This window comes from Lemur catta, chromosome 17 (genome assembly GCF_020740605.2).
Source record: "Lemur catta isolate mLemCat1 chromosome 17, mLemCat1.pri, whole genome shotgun sequence".
NCBI classification, from domain to species: domain Eukaryota; kingdom Metazoa; phylum Chordata; class Mammalia; order Primates; family Lemuridae; genus Lemur; species Lemur catta.
Window position 1 is genome coordinate 31,682,808 of NC_059144.1, and position 18,446 is coordinate 31,701,253.

The window sequence follows — 18,446 nt, forward strand, 5'->3', positions numbered from 1 at the left end:
TTGTAGCTACCACTTAATCGTGTAAGACTAGTCAACTCACCTTGCTTTGTATGTTTTTGGGAAAGAGATTCTCCATCTATGGGAAGCAGAAATGGCGCCTTTCAAAGAAGTCCACATCATCTATTTGGTGCTTCGGTAGGAAGGGTTGAGTCTAGTTGCTACAGCGGCCTGAGCAACGACAGAGGGTCCTGTTCCTCATGTGGTATAAAGAAAGAAGTTGGCAGGCAAAATTACCTTCATGTAATTGACAACTATTTATTGGGCATCTATTGAATGTTAGGAATTGTCTGGAGTGCCAAGGATATGAAAACACAGTTGATGCTCTCTGGAAGCTTGGTTTGATAAGAAAATAGATGCAAGACAGTGAATAATTGTGTTCACAGTGAAGTAATCAAAGTTCAATGGCAAGGATGGGCACAGTGGCTCACCGCTGTAATCCCAGCACTTTGGGAAGCCAAGGCAGGAGGATCACTTGAGGCCAGGAGTTTGAGACCAGGCTGGGCAACATACCAAGACCTCATCTCTACAAAAAAATTAAAAAAAAAAAAAAAAACTATTTGGGCATGGTTCACCATGCCTGTAGTCCCAGCAACTCAGGAGGCTGAGGTAGGAGGATCACTTGAATCCAGGACTTTGAGCTTACAGGGAGCTATAATGACACCACTGCACTCTAGCCTGGGCAACACAGCAAGATCCTGTCTCAAAAATGAAAAAAGAAAAAAGTTCAAGGCTAGCACAAAAGAAAATTTCTGATGTTCTTTGTATCAACTAGAAGTTACCCACACAAGGACACAAACATCAGTTCTTAAGATGGGTAACTCATGGCATCTTTGAAGCAATTCAACAATAACGAATTGTAACTCACTGTTGATTATAACTTAACATTTGTATCATACTCATTTTAAGTTACATGGTACCTCAAAGAGATAAAGACAGTGATAATCCCATTTACAACCAAGAAAATGTAGGTTCAGAAAATATAGGCCCTTGCCCCAAATCACACTTGTAATAAGACATAGAGTAGAGATTGGAACCTGGGTCCACACCGTTCGTTAGCTGTCTTCGCACTGAGCCAAGTTGCAGTAACTGCCCCAACAATCTATGAATTCTATTTAACTCAAAAGAGATAATAAGAATTTCATATTGAAACATATAAACCTAGAAGATGTCATGGTTCTGAATTATGTCCTCATTGCTAGTATTAGATGTCTGGTAATTTTAACTATTGCTAAATATCCATCATACATTTTCTAACTGTAGATATTATTGGGCGGGGGTGGGTATGGGAGGGAGGAGGCTCTGTTTGTGATCATGCAAAACAGCAATCTGGCATTTTCTTTCCCCAGCTTATTCAAAAGTTGACAGATGTTGCTGAAGAGTGTCAGAATAATCAGCTAAAGAAGCTCAAAGAAATCTGTGAGAAGTAAGCTTTCATTCCCGTTACAATCCACATGTGTATCTACATTTATTAAACTCGAATTCCCGTTTGATTTTTTTTTTCTCCCATTTTACTTCCATTTTGACTTCAGAGAGAAGAAAGAATTAAAGAAGAAAATGGATAAAAAGAGGCAGGAGAAGATTACAGAAGCTAAATCCAAAGACAAAAGTCAGATGGAAGAGTAAGTAGAAAGCACGCCCCCACCCCCGACATTTTACCTGGAAATTATTTTATTCTGTGTGTCAGAGCAATAGGTTCTTAATCATACAAAGACCCCCCTGAAGGTTCTCCTGTAATTAACCTTTCAAAATATCCTTTTCAGAAGGTTTTTATAGTGAACTATCAAACAAAGGGCAGTTCAATAGGGGTTTGAGGCTTACCCAGGGTCTTTTGGATGAAGAGTAAGCAAAGAGCTTCCCTCGGGGAAAGACTAAATCCTCACTTCCCGCACTGTCAGACAACCGTCCTGGCATTTAGTGAAAACAGAGCTTGTGCCTTGGGAGGGACCTGACCTTTGTCCAGAGGCTGGAGGATTATTTCTTCCTTGTAATGGTATCAATAATAAGAATGTTGAGAGTTGTGTAAACTTTCATCTAGAAGACTGGCATTCCCATGTTTGTCGATTCCAGATGAGATGGTGTAATGATCTCTTGGTCGTTTGCTTTTAGGGAGAAGACAGAAATGATCCGGTCATACATCCAGGAGGTGGTGCAGTACATCAAGAGGGTATGTGGGTTTGTCACTCTCTCTCCTTTGCAATCCGGGTGTGAATATTTTGGGGAGCTCATTGTGAGCTTCTGGAAGGAAATGCCATTTTGCCTTGTGTTTCTTTATCACTAGTACCCAGAAGAGCTGCTTCACAGCGTGGGCACTCCATAGTCAATGTTTTTGCAAGTTGAATTGCAAACCACTATACAAAAGGATTCACCTAAAGGTAGAATCATTTCCAAAGTCAGAAGCCTAGAATCATGGTGTGAAGGAATTTTCCCAAAGGAAACTTCAGTTGTCATCAATGATAAAGAAGATGGCAACCTCCAGGGGCCGTCTTTCTTATTTTTTTCCTTTAAATTTTATGTTATGGCAATGTTCAAACATTTACAGAAATGTAAGAATAGTGTAGTCCACTGATCACCACCCCCTCTGAAAAGCTTTCCATTCTTTCTGAAAACGTGCACTTGAACATTTAGATGAAAATGACTTTCCCTATACCTTTTCTTATAGTTAGAAGAGGCACAAAGTAAACGGCAAGAAAAACTTGTAGAGAAACACAAGGAGATACGTCAGCAGATCCTGGATGAAAATCCCAAGGTAAGCGGAATTAAATAATAATGCTCAATTATTTTATTTATTTCCATTCAGAAGAATAAAACCTTCCTAGTTCATGTAAGTACCTCCCCAAACAGTCTCAGATGAGTTCTCACGTGTGAAACTCATATCTTTCTCAATGAAGGTAAAAATTTAGCAATATTCAGTAAACATTTATCATCTACTGGTGAGCTTTTAAAAACTGCAAATGCACAGAACCCACCTCCAGAGATCTGGCTTAGATTGGTCTGGAGAGTGGCTCAGTCACTGGTATTTTTAAAGCCACCACTCCCACCCCCAGCTGATTCTAGTGTGCAAGATGGAGAATCAGAGGCTAAGCCTCGTCCTACTTCAGTTCTAAATACCTGATGCAATGTTGCAATGCCAGATTCTATCCAGCAGAGGATACTCTGCACCAAAATCACCCTGATTTTTCTCCAACAAAATATTCTCATAAATCAGGAATAAAAAAAAAGAAAAAACAGATCTTTTTTCCCCCCACAGTAACAGTTTATTGGGGCTTCGCTTTAAAATTATCTTGTACTCATTGTTTGGTTAAAATTAATTGTCTCATGAATGTTAACTTTAAATGAACTGAATATAAATCAGATACTTTCAAGTTAGCAAATATTAATAGCATCTCAGTTTTAGAACATTTCATCCATTTTGACTCACTACTGAATATTTTTCTGTTTGTGAAAAATGTGTTTTTCCATTTTCCTGCCCTTCTATCTACTGTTTAAAATATCTACTCTAAAAAATACTGCCATTCCACACAAGTATTGTTTGAGTCCTCACAGCTCAAAAGTATTAGTTTTATTTCATTGTATCTTCCATTCACCGATTTAGTTCTTACACATTTCTTGCGGCTAATTCTAAATATATTTTCATGGTTATTTCTGCTCTTCTGCTTTCATATATTTATTGTACAGGACATTTATTTAATATTTTTGATTTCTAAAGTTTTTAGGCTTGGCAATGTAGATTCTCAAGTAAGAATTAGTAATTACTTAGATATGCTGCTAATTCTTATGCTTCTCACATAAATATACAATTCGGATATTCTTAGCCACCCTAGCAGTGAGATATTTAATCCAGTCCTTAAGTGTATGCAGTTTATAGTTTTGTTTGAAATATGTCTTTTTATGAAAACCATAGCTGTAGAATTCTTAAGATGGACACAATAAACACTGGCCAGTCTTCTGACTCAATGATATAATTGGATTCCTTGGGATTTCCATGCATAGATTTGCCAGAGCCAACAGGAAAAAGTTTATGTGTACAAAAGGTGTTAGAAACTCAAGAACCGAACTGCCAGTGCAACGAAACCATGCCTTTGTGGTCCTGCTCAACTCTGAATTGATCCACTATAAAAATGGATCTTCTGCCTTTTTCCTGGACACTTCAACAAGATTTATTTTAACATGGTGAAACATTGTTAATCATGAGCTGCCTTGAATCTGCTGCAGACATCCCAATGTATATTGATCACTTTGTAGCTACTGACTCTCATTACAAGAAGAATCATCTTTCGAGGGGACTTTTTAATGAACTGTCTCCATAACCTCATAAAACAGTTGATAAATGTGTAATTCACTTTTTCTCTGATGCTTAATTTGTCTTTGTTGCTTCTTAGAACACAAGGTTTCTGTTTTAATTTCGCTCATCATCAAGAGAGAATTCCAGGAAGCTTTAGGGCATTTTAATTCATTCCCAAAGAACATTTCACCATGTAGCTACTGGCTCTGTTTTTTTTTCCTCCACCAGGGAAATATAGACTGATTTTCCTCATTTCCCCTCTGACATCTTTGTAACAGGGTGAGTGACTCATCTCCCTGCATGAAGTTAGTCTTGTCAGACCCACCTCTGGGCTCTGAGACAGACTCCTGAATGCGGCTGGTATTTCCCCCAGCGTTCAGGAGAGAAAAGACTAACTTGGGGATTGAAAGTAAAATTTTTTTTTTCTTAAATGATTTATATGTATCTCTAATCTTTGGCTACTAATGGGGAAATGTGGATTCTTCCTGCCAGCACCTATTGGGTCTCCTAGAAGCCAGACCACAGAGTGGGGACTGGCTTCCTGTAGACTGTGTTTTGCTCACTGTCAAGTCTTGATTGACTGACAGTTGTTTGTTTATGTTTGTTCTATGGAAGAAATCTATTTTTAATTTTTATCAATTTAAAGAATTCCCTTTTTAGAAAACATAGCTTCCATTGTTGAATATAAAATATATACTATATTTTCCTTCTGGGCAGTACCAGGACATGGGAACCATTTTAATTCCCTTTGTCCACTCTCCACTTATTTTTGAAATTTACTTTAATCCTACAGACTTTTAAACACATAAGACATTTTTATTCTGTGTTATATAATCAGTGTTCATTTAGATTTGTCTGTCTATTCACAACCTTCTTGGCTAAACATTCTTTCTTGTGTCTCAGACGATCCATTTGGGGTCATCCCCTTGTGCTTCCTCTGGAAGTTCCTTGCATGTAGTCTACTGGTGATAAACTCTTTGGGGTTTTGATTTTTGTTTCTGTCCAAAAATGTCTTTATTTCTTTTAAAGTGGATGAGAATCTACATTTCCTTCATTCTGGAATGATATTTTCACTGAGTATAGAATATTATGTTGGCAATTATTTTCTTTTGGCATGTTGACGATAAAATTCCACTGTCCTCTCGCTTCCACTGTTGTTGATGGGAAGTTGGTTTTAATGTGGTTCTTTTGACAATAATTTGTGTTTTCCACCGTTTAACTTAATTTAGATTTTTTTCTTGTATTTTATGCAGTTTTTAAATAACATATCTAAATATATGTTTGAGGTGGCTGAATGGGTAACTTTCATCACTTCTGCAAAAACTCTCAATTATCGTGTAAGCAAATATGGTTTCTGTTGACTTTTTTCCTTCTAGGATTCCATACATATATTTGCATATAAAATAAAATGGACCTTCTTACCCCATCTTCTCTGTCTCTTAACTCTTTTTAGTATTTTCCACTTTTTTGTCTATCTCCGCTGCCCTGTGGACAATTTTTTTCTGACCCTTTTTCTAATGCACTAATTTCTTGTTTAACCTGCTATTTTACTCATCCACCAAGTTTTTAATTTCAGGTTTTGTATTTCATTTTATTTCTATTTGGTTTATTTTCAGATCTACAATCTGTATGTCCTAGCTTATAGCAGAGAAGCTTCCTGTTAGATTCCTCCCTCTAGTCAGGGTTCAGGTTTTGAGTGTAGGCTCCTCACCCTTCAAGCCTGTCAAAAGATGAACTCAAAAATTCCAGCATTGTCAAAAAAGCATCAGGGTAAAAGTAGCTTCCAAGCTTATTACCTGTCTAGGTTCAATGTTCCCTTCAGTTTGGGCCTGATCACTCTTTAAGTTTTTGTGGTTCTTAGGGTATTTAAAGATAGCTTAATATCATACCCAGCTTTTTAGGTTATTTTCAGCGGGAAGCATGATTCAAATAACCTAACCAGCCATTACCAGAAATAGAAAGTCCCCACATAGTGTTTATAAATTTTTTGAATTCATTAGCATCCGACCAGTCTGGATTCAACTGGAGAAGCAGAGCCAGTAGGAGATCACATGTGTGTGAGTTACAGGGAATTGGCTTATGCCATCCTGGTGGCTGACTACGTGCGGTCATCACAAGGCTGCCACCACTTTCAGTGCCGACCCCTGACAGCCAGACAGTCCAGGAGGTAAGATTACAAGCACAGTTGGCTAGAGTAACAGTAGCTGAAATTTTTTGTCGCAGAGTTGAGCACACACACACATACCTGGCCCAGGAGTCAGACAACTAAAAGGAGATGTAAGGGGAAAGGGAAATGATTGCAGACCCAGTTGCTGCTTCACACCAACCAGATGAATCAACAGGTCAGCAACAATACCTATGTGTTACAAAATGGCTGCTGCCTCCCTCCTTAGACCTCAGCTCTCAGGCGAATCCCTTACGTCACCCACCATAAGCCAAAGCACAGAGAAAGGGAACTCTGGGAAATGTAGTTCATCTGAGCCAAGTGGGCACATTAAAAACCATCAGTATTACATAGAAATTGGAATTTTTAAAAAAATTCATTTCTTTTGAAAAAATAGGTTATAGGATTATAATATAAACATGCAAACAAATCTCTAGAGCTGAGAAGAGGCTGCTCCTTAGGCTTGATGGTACTCTGTAGGCTGCTTCATGGATTTCTATTGTCTGTTGGCCCCCACAAGGCAACTGAGTTTGAAGCTTAAACAAAATTATAACTTAGATTCACCTGGATACCATTGAGTCCTCCCCCTTTTCTTTGCCACATAAACTTTCTTTCCCCTTCCTTTGTCCATATTTTTCTTTCCTAAGGATGAGAAAATATGAGAGTATGGATGTACTGGATGGAGGGCAGGATCAGAAGAGAATTCTCACACCTGCTAGAGTAGAGGGGTTATGTGTTGGTAGGGTTTGGAGTGGCCCCAGCAAAACACAATTTAACACTAGGAATAGGATGAGATGGGGTTTCATTCCATTGGCTTTTACCTGCCCACCTGCCATACACAAAATAATCCACACAATCATCAATGGAAAACCGTTTGGGTTTACTTCCACTTCTCCTTCTGTGTGCTTGTCATCTGCATGATTTGTATGAATTTTGCTAATACTAATTAGATTTTTTTATTCCCAATGTATCTCTAGTTTTTGCTGTTGTTGTTTTAAGTCCGGCTTTAGTATAACCAGGATAATGAAAATAGTACAACATACACACACCACAAACTCTTTGTAAAAAAAGAATGTAAAAATTTAATTGATTTTCAGAAACCCTTACCTGATTTATCTGTGGCCTTCAACATTTTGAGGGAAAGGATGGCCAACCTCAAACCAACAGAAATATAGTCGTCCCTCAGGTATCTACAGGGGATCGCTTCCAGGATCCCCTACAGATACCAAAATCCACAGATGCTCAAGTCCTTAACATGAAATGGCATAATATCTGCATATAACCTACGCACGCCCTCCCGTATACTTTAGATCATTTCTAGATTATTTATAATACTTAATACAATGTAAATGCTATGTAAATAGTTGTTATACTGTATTGTTTAGGGAATAATGACAAAGAGCAAAAGTCTGTACATGTTCATTACAGACACAGCATCTATTTTTTTTTCCTGAAAGTTTTGATCCAAGTCTGGTTAAATCCATGGATGTGGATATGGAGGACTGACTTTATTTACCTACAGAAAATCCAAAGAGAAAATCTATTAGGTGCTCTGAAATATTTGATGGAGCAGTATGTGGAGACCAGAGACAAGGCTGCTGCAAAAGGGGAAATGTAGGACCACTGAGCTGAAAAAACACTGAAGAAAGTTTCAGTTACAAATAGGAAAACAGTTGCTAAGAGCAAGAATTATATTCTCTAGTTGCCATGTATGATCCCTAAGGCCATATTAGGGTAACAGATCGACCCCTTGGAGTCCTATTTATACATTTTCTATTAACAAAAGTCAATTGACTTGTGTCTACATTTATTATAATCATTAATTGAGGTTAATCTTTGAATTGGACAAGGAAGTCTTTGAATTTAAACCTGAAGCCAAACCTCAATATTTCCATATTTCAAAGAGTCACACACACATATATACATTAATACACACATTTATACCCCCACACACACACACTATACAACTGGGGGGGGGGAGCTCAGCAGGTTTAACCATTTGGCATCAAAATGGATTGTGCCCTAGCTAATGATGCTAGTAGTACATGGAACCTCGTGTCAAAGAGAGTAGCCAGCAGCATGTACATGTTTTTGGTACATATAAAAAAAATAGGAAATGAGTTTTCTTCTATCTTTGGTTGAAGAGGATTTGTTTCCATTGCACCTTACATATTATCAAAAAAAGAAATGAGCTCTTAGGTTTTGGGAAATACCTAACGAGCTGTTACAATTCTTAAGATTCTTGTTGGGTCCTTGTTTTAGGTATAACCAAAAAACCCTAGGACTTGAAAAATATTATAAAGCAGTTAAGACATCTTTATAATTGTTAAGGTACCAACTGCAGCACAACCACCTTAACCAAGCCCACCTTTATATGTCTCACTGGAATGTCTAAATAGCCTCCTAACTGGTATTCCTGCTACTGCTTGTATCCACTCAGAATCTATTCCCAACATGACAGCCAGAGTCATCCTTTTAGAACATAAATTAAATCAGGTCACTCCTCTGTTCAAGACCCTCCAATGGCTCCCATCTCTCTTAGAACAAAAACTTAGGAAGTCCCACATGCTCTCATTTCACTTTGCTGCATCCCTTCCTTTCCTCACTGACCCACTCTCTGCTCAGGCCATACTGGGCTCCTTGTGGGGTCCCAACAAGCCCATCTATTCCCACCTTGGGCTGTTGTAGGGACTGTTTCCTCATCCCTCAAGTGTCTTCTTGGGCAACTCCCTCCTGTCTTTCAAGTCTTTGCCCACATCCATCTTCTCAAAAAGGCTTTCTAGGACCATTTTATTTAAGTTTGCAACTCTCCTCCATCACTCTCCCACCCCTACCATCCTCCTTCCTTTTTACTTGGCTCTACTTTCTGTTTTTCATGGCATCTATCACCTCCTCTCATTAGGTCATATACTTCTTTCCTAAGTGTGACTTTCAGCCTTGGTCCTTCCCCATTAGAATGGAAGCTCCACAAGGGTAGGGGCTTTGTCTATTTTGTTGACTGATGCTGGTTGATGCTCCTGAGTTCCAGACACTCACAAACAATGCCTGGCATGGGGTTGGTGTTCAATAAATATTTTTTGAATGAATGATTTATGTAGAGGGCTAACAAAATGAACATTATATATTAAAAAATAATTCTCTGTCTTTGGGGGAGATAAGTAGAGCCATTAAGCCCAGATTGATGGGGCTGCCTGTTCAACTGAACAAACAGCTGTCAATAATTCAACACTGGCCAAGGGTGGTGGCTCATGCCTGTAATCCTAGCACTCTGGGAGGCCGAGGCGGGAGGATGTGCTTGAGCTCAGGAGTTCAAGACCAGCCTGAGCAAAACCAAGACCCCAGCTCTATAAGAAATAGAAAAATTAGCCAGGCTTAGTGGTACATGCCGGTAGTCCCAGCTACTCGGGAGGGTAAGGCAGGAGGATCCCTTGAGCCCAGGAGTTTGAGGTTGCTGTGAGCTACCATGATGCCATTGCATGCTACCTGGAGCAATGGAGCAAGACTCTGTCTCAAAATAATAATAATAATAATAATAATTCAACACCATCTTTTCTCAAGTTTCTTGATGGTAGTGAGATTTTGTAGAGGATTTTTCAAAAGTAGTAGTTGTGATCACGTTTAACATCTAATCCTTACAGAAAGTGGGGAAGAGCCAAGGAGAACGCAACGCCAGTTCCACTGCATTTGTGGTAGGCCGGGTGCCTCACCACATGGGCACTGTTGGGGTAGATAAAAGCAGTTGGAGGTGCTAAATCTCTATTCTAGAAGGCACTCAAGAGCCCTCCCAGACAAACAATTGGAAACACCGGGTGACTTAGAAATCACTTTCATTGCCACAAAAATGACAGCCTCCCTTTTTTTCCCACACAGGGGGACGGTTCCTCCTCATTCTTGTCGGAAACTTGCCATGAGGATCCCTCTGTTTCCCCCAACTTTACTCCCCCCAACCCTCAAGCTCTCAAGTGGTGACCACCGCCCCTCTGGCCAGGTAGGACTGGATGGGAGGGCTCGCTTTTTTGAGACAAGGGTGGTGTGTGACCATCCGGTTTTCAGGCATCATGGACTTGCTCCTTCGTTCTTCATCCTTCTTCTCTCTACATTCCCATTTTTTTTCCTGCTAAAATTCCCAGCCCCACCCATGATGCCTTCCTTATCCTTTCCTTGCTTCCTCTGGTATTTCTTTCTTCACAATCATGCTCTCTCTTCCTGATATAAATTTCATTCTTCTATATCGTCTTCTTTCTCTTTCTTCTTTTTGTTCCTCTATCTGCAAAATTGTCTTCTTTTTTAATCTTGATCTTTCTGTCTTAAACTATTATTCTCACTTTTGAAACTTTTTTTTTCATTCTTCTCACTGCACTGTTTATCCATGGTCCTATTATCTTAAAATCCAATGGGATCAAATTAAATTCTCAGGGCGTCTTCTCAACTCCCTCCTCACAACTTACAACACCCCTCCTTTTGAAAGTTTAGCAAAATTCATTTTATTCCCACATGGAATTTTGAGTTAAGGGGACAGGTCAGGGTTTCTTGATTCTGTAGAAGCAAGAGCTCTCGGAAATACCTCACTAATAAGAATGCTTGGGACAGGGGCTATTGGTTGTTGAGCAAACTTCACCTTGAAAATTAGAAAGAACTTTGACTTGCCGGTGGAGATGCATCATGAAAACTATTGTATTCCTTTCACTAATAAGAAAATTGGCCTATGCCATCCTAAAGGCTGTGCATTTTGTGGAGAAAAGAGGCATTATTATGATTATAGAAAAAGCAAACTTCTATCCTGATGTAACAAACTAGAGTTTTACAGTGGGGCTTATAGTGTTTTTGTCTTCAAACCTCGTTGATCTTTCTATAATTTAGAAACACATTAAAGAATTACTGAAAACAACTCTTTACTGAGAAAGAGGTATAAGTTCTTCTTCTGTGTCAGTTACTGTAGCTCAGTGCTTTGCAAATCATAATGGGTGTATGAATTACTTGGACATCCTGTATAATTGCAGATACTGATCCAGAACATCTAGGTGGGGTGGGAGATTCTGAATTCTAACTATCTCCCAGGAGATGCCAATGCTACCACATTTCCAATGGACTGTATTTCAACTGACAAGGATCTAGTACATTCCTACCTCCTGGCTTAAGCACCTGGAAGAAGCTTTAAGCTGCCTTCATGGTGTTTTATTGTATTTGAACTTCTTGGCTCTATCACAAGCCTGGCCCTTTGACATCTTTTTATTTTCTACTGACTGTAACATTAGAGAGACACAGGGAATGCCATTTGAGAACATAGCCAGAGCTTGGCTCTGAATTCTGGTCATGTCCTCTCAACAGTGACAATTTTGTTTCTGTGTGACCTTGTTATATTACATATTGGAAGGTGGGGCAGAGGAGAGACATGTAATATTGATTTCTAGCTTCTATAGGAAGGCATCAGGGAGACCTTGAAAATGCCTTTCTCATTTGGATATAAATGTTAAGACTATTTTTGAAATCAATTATAAGCATCATTGGATTTTGTTGTTGTTGTTGCATTTGTTACTGGCCTGGTAGTTTTGAGAGCTATTGTGAAGCATTTGATACCCCAAGTAGACCATAAGATTTTCTCAGAGGATGCAAATGACAGTAGAGCTAAGAACACGTGACTTGGGTGGTGTTTTTCAAAATAAATGCAATGGAGACACAAATGTTACATTTTTGTTGATGTGCTCTATCAGGCTTGTGATAGCCTGTTTACAACTTGCATTTTCTCCAGAATGTCAGCTGAGCTTCCCACTGAGCAAAAATATTTATTTTTAAAAAAAATATAAGTATTCCCACAATACCTGGAATTTAAAAAAAAATTGCAATCATCTTGTTCATTTTTTTGGTCCTGTTAGCTTTCCACATGTAAGAGGTTACCTAGGTTACATAAAAACAAAACAGTTTCCCACTTTTCATGGTTAGGTCTCATTGCTAAAACAGGGTGAAAAAATCCCATTATACTATTTTATATTAGAAAAAAGAACAAAAAGTTCTTTTATAGAAGTATATACAAAATAGATTTCTGTACCAATTTCAACGTTTCCCCAAATGTGTTTTGTGTTTTTGCTCTTTCCTTAAACATTTTCATTCATACACTACAGCGTAAAACAAAATAAATGAATAAAAAGTAGTAGTACATAAAACTACCACACATTTGCCAAAAAAATTATTTTTTATTATGATAGAAGATTGATCCCAAGAGTACTCATCACATAAATAGTTGGAATTTCACATTTTTTTTATTTGTGAGTACAAACCTTCATTGATGAAAAAATATATATTCCTTGTTATCAGCTAGCCACTAATATGTGAAGTTGAATATGTGAGTTATACTCTATTTGGTAACTTCTGTTTTTTAGTAGCTACAAGTCATTGTAGAACAGGGTTTAAAATAACCAAAAAAAAAAGATGTTTGCTCATTTTGGGTGTATGTGATCCTTTAGATAAAGAGCTATAGAATAACGAATTTCTAAAACTTCCAAGGACATAGTATTGGAAAATTATAAATGTATGCCAGGTATTTATTAAGTGCCTGCTTTATTCGAGGATATGCCAGTTTCAATAGAGAGTGCTGAAGAACAGAAAACACGATTCCTATATGCTTTAAAATAAAAAAAGTCAGTTTCAGACCACAGAAGGGCATTAAAAATTTTTTTCTGAAAAATGATAATAAAATCAACAATAATTAGCATTTATTGAGCACCTCCTGCATTATCAAGGATCTTTAAAGCACATCACCTATATTATGTTCTTATTCCCACCATTGTACCTTTGAGGAAACTAAGGTTCAGAAAGTGAGTGAACTTTACAAATGTCATACAAGAAGTGCCAAACCTCAGACACGCCACATGTATTGTGTCCTTCTGTGTTTTTAGTAAATATCTGAAATTCTGATTCTTTAGGATCCAGATGTCAATATGTGTGACATCTCTTTCTCGTGTTGACATGGGTAGGCAAACAGTAAGGGCATACCATGTGTGCCCCAGTATACTCACCTGGAGAATGGAGAGACCACCAGCCTCTTTGTTAAAAGAAGCATGTCTCTGTGAGTGGCCAGAAGGCGTAGAGTCCAAACGAATATCCCAACCGCTGTTTCCTATGCCCATGGCATCCCCCAGCCTCCACAGTATCTCAGCCAGACCCTGCCAGGGATTGAGCCCCCAAACTGATCACAACAGCAAATGCGGTTAAACTTCACGAACCGAGTTGTTCCCATTGCTCAAAATCGCTTGTTTTTAACAAGTGTCTTGGAGAAGGACATCTCTGAGCACTAGGTTTTAGAAAACCTCCAGCCCTATGAAAACGGGCCTCATCTCCAGGAAACCACAATTGGCCGCAGCTTCTATCACTGCGAGGCAGGCCGCTGTTTTCTGCGTTTGTCACATCCAGTGGGGAAGCAATGCCCAGCAGAGGGGAAGGGGGCTCCTAGGAAGGCTTTGGGATAACCTTCCCTGTCCATGGCTGCTGAGGAGTCGCAGTCCCCCTCTCTACAGCAGTGGGATTGAGGAAGGGCCCCCCTCCCTCACCTCCTCCCAGAGTTGGCTTTCCTCCCTCCTCTCTTCTTCCCTGTTTAGGTGCCATTCGGCTTACATATGTCAGTGCTTAGTTCAAACCCAGGAATCCAGTGGGTTTGCATCCCTTGAGATCGTCTTGTGCCCTCTTCTCGCCCCACTCTCCCTCTTACGTCCTTCTTTCCGCCCCAGCCCTGGAACAGCACTCTTGTCCGCTAAGCCTACTTCTGAATTATACAAGAATAGGGGTTAGGGTATGCATCGGGGTTTGCAACGAGCCTTTTTTTATTTGTTAAGCAATTGTTTTCCATTTGGATTGCATCGATTCATTCAAATAATATTTACTAGGCCCTAGTGTGTACCCCGGAGGATACTAGAAAATTTAAAGGAACATCCTAAGAAGAGAAACATCTGCTTTTAGATTGTATTTAAGTCTCAGCCATAGCACAGGAAGGGGCTTCTCCAGAGCATGTGACAGATGATCCTATTTTCCTTTATCTCTGGAGTTAGAGTCATGGGGACGGCTTTGGGCTAAATTATGAAAAATTTAAACGAGGCATGAAGAAAGTTTTCTGAGAGTAAGGATATCTAAATACCTAAATAGATTCCCAAGGGTTGTCGTGTGTGTCTCTCTGAAGATTTTTATTCGTGGAGACAAAGAAGCCAACTACCAGCAGAGGGTTGTATACGACCGAGTGACCTTTTTATGATCTCCTCGGAATCCGTGAAGGATACGATTAATTAAAGTCAGAAATTTGTCACTAAAATAATAGTTATGAGATCCAGAGAATTCAAGGTGTTGAAGGACTCATTAAATAGGGTTGCATAAATATCATGCTGAAAGATTTAATGAGTCCATAGGGTCACTTACAGAACAATGGAGCCAGAGATGGCCTAGAAAAATAAATTAAAATCGATATTGTGCTTCCGAATTAACAACTATAGATTGCTATATTAACACCTGCGAGATGAATTCTATAATTATACTTTAATGATGCATGTTGGTGTTCTCATCATGAGGAAAATGAAAATTGCTCACTTTCAGTTTTTTACTTGTCAATAATAAATTTACATGGGTGTATTTATTTCTGTGGCCTCTGAGAACCATGAATGCTTTAAGTGGCTGCAATTGAGTAGTGGGGTTTTTGCCTTTATTAATTCAACCAATAATTATTGAATGCCTACTACATAGTAGGTGCTAGGAAAAGAAAAAGATGCACTCCCCACCTTCAGTTCATTTCAACCTAGTATAGCGCTGTCCAATAGAACTTTCTCCAGGGATGGAAATTTTCCATGTCTGAGTGTCCAATACAGTAGCCACTAGCCACAGGTGGTTATTAACCCTCTGAAATGTGGCTAATGCAACTGAGGAATTGAACCTTCGATTTTTTTTTAATTTTATTTCAATATAAATATAAATAGCCACATGCATAATCTTAATTTCTAATGTATAATCCACCATTCTGTAAAGGATTGCACTGGGACCAAACAACAATGATCACCATTATAATAGACCGGTTTACCTGGGAGGAAGGGCTGAAACAGGCTTATAGAAACCAAGGAAGGCTTCCCAGAGGTGGCAACCCTTAACTGAGACCTACAGGAGTAGACAGGAAGGAATTCCTCATGACATGATGAAAAAGTCTGAGATGCAAGGATCCTATTACTCTTGTGGAACTGTCCGTAATTTCATGATTTATATGTTGTGTTAGTTCTGCTCAGCTTCCGTAACAAAATATCATTGCTTGGGTGGCATAAACAATAGAAATTTATTTTCTCACAGATCTGGAGTCTGGAGGGTGAAGAGCTAGGTGCCTACGAGACTGGTTTCCGGTGAGGCCTCTCTGCTAGACTTGCAGGCAGTGCCTTTTTGCTGTGTCCTCACATGACCTCCCTTCTGTGTACATGGGGAGAGACAGAGAGGAGAGAGAGGTCTGGTGTCTCTCCCTTTTCTTATAAGGACACCAGTCCTATCAGATCAGGGATCCACTTTATGGCCTCATTTAACCTTAATTACCTCCTTCAAGGCCCTATCTCCAGATACAGTCACATTGGGAGTGTTAGAGCTCCAACATGTGAATTTTGGGGCAGCACAATTTAGTCCATAGCACACACCATTCAATAAGCAAATATCTTTTCTTAGATTGTTTTTCTGAGAAAAGGAAATATACATCTCACACACAAACTCACACAAATTAGATAGAAAACTATCATCTCTTTATCTAGCATCAGATGATTTTAATCACCACTTTCGACTGATGTATTGATAGATGACAACATAGGGTTTGGTTAATAGAATATTAACAAGTATAAAAATCACCTAGACCAAAGTGTTCACCTCACAGAAGTCAAATGTAATTAAATATCGCTTAAGCAAATATTAATTTTTCTTTATTTGGGGACAAATATGTGGTGAACTGGAGCTGGTTATATTGGCTCACTAGAGCCCATTTTTAAATTTTTCGGGGATTTAATGAGCTGGTTGTTAAACAGCTATTATTAAAAATGACATTATATAAACTTGCAATTAAATTATATTAAAAACAAAGGTAAAAAATACTCAAAATTCATCCCTTACTAATAATTTAATACCTTTCACTGTTGTCTGTGTTCTCGAGGTACTTTGTACGCACCATCTGCAATGGTGGCTTTAACAGTCTGTTGCTGTGCACCTCTTCCCAACTCCTTGTTCAAGATCATCCATTTGGTAGTTTGAAATTGGCCCTGGTGCAAATATTTACACTGTGAAAATCAGCTAAGTCTAAAACTAGGCCCTTTTTTTTCCTAGGAGAGCCACGTTTTAACCATTTACCCTCACATCAATAGCATAAACCTTACCCTATTTCAGGGCATAAGGTTTTCCCAGGATTTATATAGAGTTTCTGTTGCAGCTTGCCATGGTTTAAACACTGTTACCCATCCTTTAAAATCAAAACAAACTTTCTGCCAAAATACATTATGTTTTTTAAACCTTTTTTCTATTTCCTATATCAGAGAGAGGCGGCACTGCCTTGATCAATGAACTCTCAGGCCCTCGGTATAAAGTATTTGAGGGACAACAGAAAAGTCCTCTAAAACATAAACTTAGCATTGATGACATTTTTCTAACCTCCTCAGCATTGTCTTCTACCTGAAAATTGCCCCAGCTGTAGCATAGCGTCCCTCCCACTACTAACACCTGCTTTGACCCAGTACTAAACTAACACTTGCCTCATTCGTTCTACAGGGCTGCACTTTTTTTCCCCCTGTAAAAGTTTTAAGTAGCAATAAATGAAATAGAATAGACTCCAGGGTAAACAGCAGTTTAGGGATTAAATTTTTTTATCAGTAGGAAACATTTCTCTCCAATGTTGTCCTTTTATACCATCTCCAAACAAGCAAGGAGTTGCACAGGATTTGAAAATGTAACACCATTTGGCAGAATTCACATTCAACCTTTTATTAAAACTACAATTAAGTCATACCTGTGGGATCTAAAATTTTGAGGCCCAGGGAGTTAAAGCAGCTTGTCCAATCAAAGTCAGGTGGAGAATAAGAGACAGCACCTAATTTCCCGCCCTGGCCTTTCAGGTTTATACCACAGTACATGTGTTTTCTGGTAAACCCATGTTCCTTTATGATTTCTTTTATCATGATAACATTTTACAAGGCTGTTATGCAGGTGAATATAGAAGAAGGAATTCAAGGAGAAAAGGTTAAGTGATTTAAAGTTTCTACCCTTTGTCCAAGTGAAATGCATACGCACGAAAATTTGAGAATCATGAATCTGGAATGAATAAAATCCTTGGCATATCTACAGCATAGGTCCCAGAAGGTACTTCTGGATAACTCTCAACTTTGAGAGGTCTGGTAGAGGAGAAAAAGCAAGTGAGAGACAGAAAAGGGGCAGCCTATGCCATGGAAGGAAAACCAGGAGTGTTTAGGAAAGCCCAGGGGAAATTCCATGCACTGATAAGGGAAGGATCCACAGTATCTAAAGCCAGTGAGTGGTACAGGAAAGCGTTCTTTGGCTTCAATAACCAGGAGGTCGTTATTGGCCTTGGTATTAGTGAGGGGTCAGTGGAAAAGTGAAAGTGGGAAGCAGATAAGAAGAGTGGGATAAGCAGGAGGCAGGGAATAGGAGACAGCTTGTCTCACACCCATCTGCAAGTTTAGCCTTGAGGGGAAGGAGAAATCTAGAAGAGCAATAGAGGGAAGTCAGGGAAAACCCAGTGAAGAAATTAATGAAATCTTCTAATTTATGGTTCAGTCTAGTTTATCATGAAATGCTAAATAAAATGAATGCCATGGAAGAATAGGGAAAAAGATATTTCACCTACCCTGATGGTTGGCATGGTGGTTTTTCCCTCTAATGAGTGAATATTCAATGGAAGAATAATATTTTCATGGATGTGCAATCTAAATTATCAAGGACAATAACAATAAGGGATTTCTGTAGATGCTGTTTAAATGTTATGTTCTTGTGCTATTG

General features: G+C 38.9%; 1 protein-coding gene across 2 annotated transcripts in view; it reads left to right on the forward strand.

Moving 5' to 3' along the window:
* PLCB1 (phospholipase C beta 1) overlaps window positions 1-18,446 on the forward strand; it is a 646,359-nt gene that overhangs the window by 559,127 nt on the left and 68,786 nt on the right. For both annotated transcript variants that reach the window (XM_045528129.1, XM_045528130.1), the window contains 4 exons: window positions 1,347-1,423; window positions 1,530-1,619; window positions 2,107-2,164; window positions 2,660-2,746. In XM_045528129.1, coding sequence (XP_045384085.1) covers window positions 1,347-1,423; window positions 1,530-1,619; window positions 2,107-2,164; window positions 2,660-2,746 — 312 coding nt within the window. The remainder of the gene's footprint in view (window positions 1-1,346; window positions 1,424-1,529; window positions 1,620-2,106; window positions 2,165-2,659; window positions 2,747-18,446) is intronic.